The sequence below is a fragment of the Panthera pardus genome, unplaced genomic scaffold (genome assembly GCF_024362965.1).
Source record: "Panthera pardus isolate Hobbes unplaced genomic scaffold, ASM2436296v1 HiC_scaffold_17, whole genome shotgun sequence".
Lineage (NCBI taxonomy): Eukaryota > Metazoa > Chordata > Mammalia > Carnivora > Felidae > Panthera > Panthera pardus.
In genome coordinates, this window is record NW_026526732.1 from 32,377,131 (window position 1) to 32,385,544 (window position 8,414).

At 39.7% G+C, this 8,414-nt stretch overlaps 1 protein-coding gene across 2 annotated transcripts in view; it reads left to right on the plus strand.

Moving 5' to 3' along the window:
• Nucleotides 1-6,177, plus strand: part of STX7 (syntaxin 7) — a 41,933-nt gene extending 35,756 nt beyond the window's left edge. The window contains exons 9-10 of one of the 2 annotated variants that reach the window (XM_019420567.2): nucleotides 2,090-2,172; nucleotides 4,781-6,177. In XM_019420567.2, the coding sequence (XP_019276112.1) occupies nucleotides 2,090-2,172; nucleotides 4,781-4,873 (176 nt within the window). In that variant the 3' untranslated portion in view covers nucleotides 4,874-6,177. Of the gene's footprint in view, nucleotides 1-2,089; nucleotides 2,173-4,131; nucleotides 4,761-4,780 lie in introns of those variants that run through there. The other variant, XM_019420569.2, reaches the window with a different exon arrangement.
• The last annotated feature ends 2,237 nt before the right edge of the window (nucleotides 6,178-8,414 follow it).

The following is an 8,414-nucleotide window of genomic DNA, read 5'->3' on the forward strand; positions in this document are numbered from 1 at the left end:
TGGATGGATAAAGAAGATGTGGTTTATATATACATTGGAGTATTACTCAGCAATCAAAAAGAATGAAATCTTGCCATTTGCAACTACGTAGATGGAACTGGAGGGTATTATGCTAAGTGAAATTAGTCAGAGAAAGACAAAAATCAAATGACTTCACTCATATGAGGACTTTAAGAGATGAAACAGATGAACACAAGGGAAGGGAAACAAAAACAATATAAAAACAGGAAGGGACGGAACAGAAGAGACTCATAAATATGGAGAACAAACTGAGGGTTACTGGAGGGGTTGTGGGAGGGGGATGGGCTAAATGGGTAAGGGGCACTAAGGAATCTACTGCTGAAATCGTTGCACTATATGCTAACTGATTTGGATGTAAATTTAAAAAAAAAAAAAAGCCATTCACCATGATTAAGTGGGATTTATTCCCGGTTTGCAAGGGTGGTTCAATATTCGCAAATCAAGCAACTTGATACAAATTGAGCATGATACACGCACTGAGCATGGAGTCTGAAGGTTCTCCACTCCCCTTCCCCCTCCCTCCCTCCCTCCCTCCCTCTCGTTCTCCCTCTTTCTCTCTCCTTCTGTCCCTCTCCCCTGCTAATGTTCTCCTCATAAAATAAAATAAAATAAAATAAAATAAAATAAAATAAAATAAAATAAAATAAAATAAAATAAAATAAAAAAGATGGAAGTAGCAAAGTGGTGAGAGGTAGTGGAATTCTGGATAGTTTTAAAATGTAAAACCAAAAGGATTTACTGACTGGCTGGATGTGGATATGAGGCAGAATTAATTCAAGGACAACTCTTTCTTTAAGGTTTTAGCCAAGCCCAGGAAAACAATGATGTTGCCATTTTCTAAGATGTAGGAATCTGTAACTCCAGCTAGTATAGAGGGCTAGGAATCAACAATTTTTGGATATGTTGAAATGAGGTAGGTTTGCTTGGCAGGCAGGAATTTGAGGTGAAATAAATTAATGTCAGTTCGGTTTTTTGCTCCCATGGTCAGCTGCAAGGGTTCAGGTTGGGGTTTTGTCACATAAATCTGACTAAAGTAGGTGGCAAGGGAGCCAAGGGTGAATGTAAGAAAGTGTGGGCAAGTGGTAGCCCTGGGGATCTCAGCTGGGTAAGGAGGAAAGTGAGGACAGGCAGTGTGTTGAGGGACAGTGACATAGTGCTAGGGTCAGTGAAGTCATGGTTTTCAAAAGAGTGTGCTGTAAAGGTCACATGATGCTCAGAGACTGAGGTGTGGAACTGAGTTTATAGAGAAACTGCAGTTATTGGTCGTGATAAGGTTTGGGATACAATCATGGAGGTCGGTGCCCGGAAAAGGAGAATAGGCAAAGTCATTGAAAATGTGTGGTCAGGGCACTGAGAAGGCTGAGTATTAGCAGGTCAACAATTGGCTGGTGAAATCTCCAGTTGTATAACAGGAGAAGCGTCAAAGTGAATCTAGAGCTAAAATATTCCAAGAATGAAGGAAAGACCATGTTTGCTACAAGGGGGTTGGATGCATTTGCAAGCATGAGCTCTCCTTTTGAGAGTTGGTAGGGAGGAGGGAGAGGCAGTGATCTCGTGCTGCAGGGTGACCCCATTTCCACCTGTAGGCCAGAGCAGCTAGGGAAGCAGAACTTACGAAGGCTCATGGGTTCCCCAGGGGGGCTGGGTTTCAGCACAGAAGTAGCTTGATGATGACCACAGAGCAAGTGCTGGTTTTCGATACTCTGTTTACCCTCAGGAACAGTTGTTAGATGTTTAGTACCGCATTGGCCATTGGAGCCCGCAGACTAAATAGTACACTTCGGGGGTAACCAGGTAGACCTGGGGCTGTGTTGTAGTGAAGATGATCCAGTTTCTTTTCAAATATTTGTGTGTCATTTGGATCATTTGAGAAATAGTGCAGGGAAGAGTCACAGCCAATTTAACAAAAATTTTGACTTCACCCACATACTGCTAATGTTAACATTTGAATAGTGAACATGGTTGATCTTACGTTGAATGAAATCTTGTGACGTGTGCAGCTCTCTTACTGGGGCATCAGCACCCGTCTAGCAGTTTTGCATCTCTGTATGTCTCTTTTCTTTTAAAGATAGCATAGAAGCCAACGTGGAAAACGCGGAGGTGCACGTTCAGCAAGCAAACCAGCAGCTGTCAAGAGCAGCAGAATATCAGGTAATATTTACTGCAGTAAATTACCTCATAACTTTGAGTTTCAGCTCTGTGTGTGTGAGAGAGAGAGAGATCGAGAGATCAGTCGGGTGTAAAGTAGCTGGAGATGTTCAAGTTTAAAATCCCATGGAAGACAGGTCAGATACCTGGTCAGTATAAAAAATAGCCTGTCTTGGGGCGCCTGGGTGGCTCAGTCGGTTAAGCGGCCGACTTCGGCTCAGGTCATGATCTCACGGTCCATGAGTTCGAGCCCCGCGTTGGGCTCTGTGCTGACAGCTCAGAGCCTGGAGCCTGTTTCAGATTCTGTGTCTCCCTCTCTCTGCCCCTCCCCCGTTCATGCTCTGTCTCTCTCTGTCTCAAAAATAAATAAACATTAAAAAAAAAAAAATAGCCTGTCTGTTCCCAGGGTTGAACCAGAATTGTGGCCCACAGGGATAGGAAATTCAGTGTTTAGAGTCCTGAGGGGAGCAGGAGATACCTCTAGGCATTTCTCACAGCTGGTGATCTCTGATGCCAGCCCTCACCCTTTGTTTCTCTCACTCTTTCCTTTCAGCCTTGTTTTTTTTTTTTTTTTTTGGTCCGTGACTTTCTGCACCAAGGAGGCAAAGATCTTTGTTCTAGAGAGTTCTCTTAATTCCTATGGCAATATATTCACTTGGAGTGCCCCTGATCACTAGGTATTCTGTCCACATTCAGCAGACCCTTCAGGAATGAATTGATCTCTTATGTGAATCAGGTTAATACAGGGAGTCCCTCTATATGTGACAAACAGAAAGTATGTGAAAGTACTCCACCAACATTAGGACCATGAGCTATTCATATAGCTTATGATATGAAGACAATAAGGATAAGGCCCTTTTAAAACTCCCTTTTTTGTCGTTGTTTATAATTATTTTCTCAGACCTTATTGCCTTCTTATAAAATATCTAAGATATTGTCACCATCTTAGGTATTTTCAGTTGCTTTTCACTTTTGTTACTAACCCCAGAAGTTTCCTTTCGTTGCAGTGCCGTTTTCCACTAGACAAACCACTGCATCCTTGGTGATACATTGAGAACAATGAAGCTCTGTAGAAATTGCTGAGTTACAGCCCGTTGTATTCAATGGTGCAGTAACTGTCACTCACCTTTACCTTCTGTGGGCCAGTGATTCAGGTGTGTGGCTCAGCAGAATTAATGTCACAGACTGGAGGTATCATTCATAAATAGTTGAACACACCCGCATAGCCACAGATGCTAGGTTACAACTGCTCAAAACATAGCGGTTAGCAGGATGTATCAGTAACTAGGCTTACCTGCCATGTTGTTTTGCTTTTGGATTTTGGAGGGGTGTAGATATGTCTCCAAGTTTTACTTTCCCCTTGGGGAAGGGCCAGCCTACCTCCACCCTGGGGAAAAGGAGCACATCTTCTCACCTCCGTATCTGGAGCTGCCCATACTTAACCCCACGGGCCCTGGAGGGAGAACGAAAGAGCCATGCAGCACAAGCACTGGGGAGAAAAGCAGCTTCCCTCCAGTTCTCTTTGGAGGCCTTGGTATTAAAGTCATGTCTCTGCAAAATACGGCACTTCTCAATAGTGTGGGTGAACCCTGAGTGGAAGGGCAGCTGATAGAGGCTCTTATCGCTGCAGTACCCTACCCCCCACCCCACGCTAGCGAGGGTGCCCTGGGCGCAGATGTCCTGTAGTGGGGAGCCTGTGATTGTTCTTAAAGGTGTATTATACTTGTGTCTGTGGTACTCACATGGAGTCTGGGGAAAATACGTAGGCAGGATGCTGCTGAAACTTCAGAGAAATCGTGCTTCATTTATGAGGAATATTCAGTTGAAAAAGTTGCTGACTATGTGGTATACAGAAAGTCATTATAGTTTTCAGGAGAATTTCACAGAAACCTATCTTTCTGGAAATTTTATGGTACTCCTAGTCGACACAAAGAAAATTTACAGATTTTTTTACTTTGTAAGAAAAAGGATTCCTGCATGTTGCTGTGAGATACGCAAGCCATTAAAGAAATCTGGAAATCTACAGCTGGGCCAGAAATGAAGAACGGAACAAAACTTTTAACCTTTGTATTTTAAATGACTGTATTATAACTTTTTAGCTGTTTGGTTTTTATTTGTATGTTGAGATTTTTCATGCAGTTTCTGTTGATATTGAAGAATGGGAATTTTGGAAACTAATACTTCAGGAAAAATTGCCAAACATTCATGTTTGTTGATATTTTCAGAGAACTCATTTTGAAGAGCAACTCTTTGATAAAAATTTTAAAATGTGTAAGCTTTTAAGCTGTTCTTAGTTTTTACGCATAGGTAACCTCAGTCTTTTTAAGTCAGTAACCTATTTGCATCTCTTTTTTAAGCCCAGAAAAATGACCAATAAAGGTTGAATGATTAGCCCCTGAATTAAACCACTAATTTAAGAAGACTATTTTTTGAAAGAATAGTGCCATTTGTATTTGAAGAGATTTTGGAGAAGCAAAAAAGTATAGCCAAAAATCTGAGGGCAGTTAATTACTATTGGTTTTACTCTAGAAATGAACCAAATGATTTTTCAGTTGCTATAGAGATGCTCCCCTACACATATAAACATGTTTTTTTGTTTTTGCATCTGTAGCGCAAATCCAGAAAAACCCTGTGCATCATCATTTTTATCATTGTCATCGGACTTGTAATTCTCGGTCTCATCATATGGAGAGTGAAAGGCTGAATTATAAAGGAGCACACTGTTGCACTACATTCTCTAAATTATGTACGAAGATTCCTGTAATCATTTTTTTTTATTATTATTATTATTCTAAAGCTACTGCATAAAGGATGGCTCCCATACTTTGTTATTTTTATTTGGCAGGGGGAAGTTTCTTTTAGATTCAATCTGATATTTTCTAATACTGAAAGTTTTCTTGGTATCACTGCTGGCGTAACTTCTGTGCTTTTCAATCTAGTAACTCTGAGGTTTTGTCCACGATGTATATGCTTTTCATTTATAATTTATTTGCCCTGTTGACTTAGCTTTTGGAATCAGTAAATTTAAAGGTGTGTGTGTGTGTGTGTGTGTGTGTGTGTGTGTGTGTGTTCGTGTTCTGTGTGCATCTGTCTCTGTCACAGAGTGACATGCGCCCAGATTTGTGTGACTTCAATTAAAAATGTCAAATTTAATTTTGATATGGGCCAGCAGAGGAAATATTCCCAGTAACGTAGGGAAAATTAACCCACCTGTTTGTGGTGGTTTGTTTTCTTTCGTTTTCTGGTTCATAACAGCACAAATTATCTATTTAACTTTTATTGTTGGTTTTCTCTTAAGACCTTCGTTTACTCTAAATGAAATCAGTGAGTAATTTCCTAGAATATCTCATCCTCCTGATGTGTATATATTAAACTTTTGCTGTAGATTGCCTAGTAAAATACTAAGGATAATTGTTTTTGCATAGGACCTGTTTAAGTCTGATGTTTGCTGGGGTATGTGTAGTCACTATAAATGTTAAATGTAATTTGGAGGAAGAGTATGAAAAATCAGTTCATACTATGTTAGAAATCTGGAGACACAACTTGTTATTCTGCTGTGTACTTCCACAGCTATTAGGATGGAAAATTAATTACCTTCCCTGAAATCCTTCAGAATTATGGCTACATGTATATCCTTGGGTCAGAATTACTTTGGGGGAGCAACTTTCCCAGAATTGTTGTTTTTGAGCACTAACACTTAAAATTTAATGTTTACCTTGCATACCATTTTGTACCATCCTCCATTAGAAAACAATTTGGATGTTTGCCAATTAACCACTTGCCTTTTTAAATCAATGTTGTTTTGATGCACTAATCTGAATACTGTAAAGAAGTTTGTCTTAGTTTATAGTTTGTATTTTATAACAATGTTCTTATATAGCAGTTTGATAGTGAAGTCAGTGTTTTACATGGCAAGCTATGAGACTCCAAATGGGAACAAATAAAATAATTAAGTAAAAAGCGTGTCTTTGCAACCAGAATAAAGATGATTTTAAAAGTGTCTGGATAGTTCTACTTTGTGAGGACTCTGCTTTGGTGGGACCAGCACTTGACATAACCACACAGCAGCCCTTCTGTCTTTCTGGAGTACCAGTTTACTCAAAGTGTTTTATTTTGGCAACCTTTAAAAGTTTTGCTACTAGTAAGAGCTGCCTTGCATGTCAGCAAAACTCCCATTGTTTTCCTACAGGAGACTGTAGAAAACGTTCTTGTGAGTGAGTGATTGGAAGCTTTGAGACTCTGTTTCCCAAATCAGCTTGCTTTAGTGAACAAGATGGGCTATGCAGGGGAATTTGTACAAATACTACCTGATCTGAGGTCAGTGCAAGCCCACCAGACCTGCTTGAACGTGAAAGAAGTGTGCTGTTTCGTGTGAGAAGCCAGTATCTTACAGCTACATAAAACTCCCAATGGCTCCCACAAGTCAGCTCAATTTTTTGCCAGGGTTGTACTTGATAAAATGTTTATTCTCATATAAGCACATTCACTTATTCTGTTCACTTCATGGTGAGTTCCCAGTGATAGCAAAAGTACTTAATATTTTTTGACTGGTTTTAGCACCTTCATTTAAAGTAATATTTTATAAATTATTTTAACTGGGACACAGATCAGTGATTAAAAACAGGAACTGTAGCGGCTTGCATTCTTTTGAGAAATATTGACTTTGAGGGAAAATTTTACCCCGGAATGCTTGTAACACAAAGAATAGTCTCGATTTGAAAATATAAAACGAAAAACATAGTACAATAATAGCAAAGGTTTTCAGGTTCTTGAGGTTTCCTTTAGGTTAGTTTTAGAATCGCTTTGGAAGGTGAAGCTTACACTGTGGACAATAAAATGGGAGTAGTTGGTAGGACTGTCTACTTATTTGAATCTGAGTCCAACTGAGTCTGAAACCTTCATGAAGAAGCTTCCTCATCAGGTGACACATACTGTTCATTTTAACGTCCTCCAAAGACATTGTCGAGCAACGCAGATTGAGATTAACCAGCCTCTGTGCTTACATTGAGCGACAGTGTGGCATAAAGTGTTTGTTGTACCGGCCGTTAAGTAGGAACGTGTTTGGGTTTTACACAGTGATTGCTGGCAAAGGAATAACGAGTGCCATCGCAGCGTAAAGCAGCTTGTCTTTAGTAGGCATGGGATCAACTCTAGAAAAGTATACATGTGGGCACAGATGGGGCTTGGCTGAAGACAGCAAACCACGAAGGCAGCGTCTGGAGTCAGGCCCCCGGAGCCCCCCCGCGGGCCCAGCAACGGCATCTGCGTCGTCGACAGAACGCTGCACTTGCAAGAAGGCTGCCCCTGGATCCTTCACGGTCTTTGCTGCTTTTTTTTTTTTTTTTTAATGTAGAATTTTGTACACACAAAAGCAGCATTTTGAATATCAACCTTTTTGGACAAATTTATAATGAAACGTGATTTTTGAAGACCTTTTGTTCCACAAAATCAGTCTGTGGTTTAGCAAGAAAAGTGTGGAATAATATTTCTAGTTGCTGTAATGTTTTGTTTCTTCATGTAGAAAAAAGAACACAATAAAAGATAAAACCTGTATAAAGAAAAAAGTTCTTGTCCACCTTAATAGTAAAGAACAATTTACAAGGGCAATGTATTCAGGATTTACTTTTTTTTTTAAGTCAGAAACGACTACTGTTTATACATTACCAGGTTGCTGCAAAAAAATAAATTAAAATGGGATTTAGTTGTTTGGGCAAGTTATGAGTTAAATGACATTTTTGGTTCGTTTAAAGATAATGAAAAATTCTCATTACCAGTAAAGAACATTATCAGGCAGCCTCCTTTCCCAGAAAAAAAAAAAAAGATCGTTTGTGTATTTTCATGATTCACTTAAGAAAATGAAACCCTGCCCTGTGGATCCCAGACCTCTTCCGTCCACCATAAGGTTTGAACAGCCTGATGTCTCAAGCAAGGAAACACTTAGCAAAATTTTCACCAGCAGGAGCCCGAAAAGAGCTACACTACCACTTCTTTGACAGAATGCAACGATATTTTCTCCTGTTAACCCATTTTCTCATAATTCAAATGCATCAAAATGGCCATTTTAATCCTACGTTTTGGCACTTACTTAGTTAACAGAAAATTACATGATATCTTTTTCTCCAAATAATCCTCATTTTAAGTGCAGAAATAGAACTAAATAACTGACCCACTAGATAGATTTTTATAGACACCGCTGCTTCTGGCAGATTTTTAAGAGGTTGGTCACTTAATTACTCAGAGTGGGA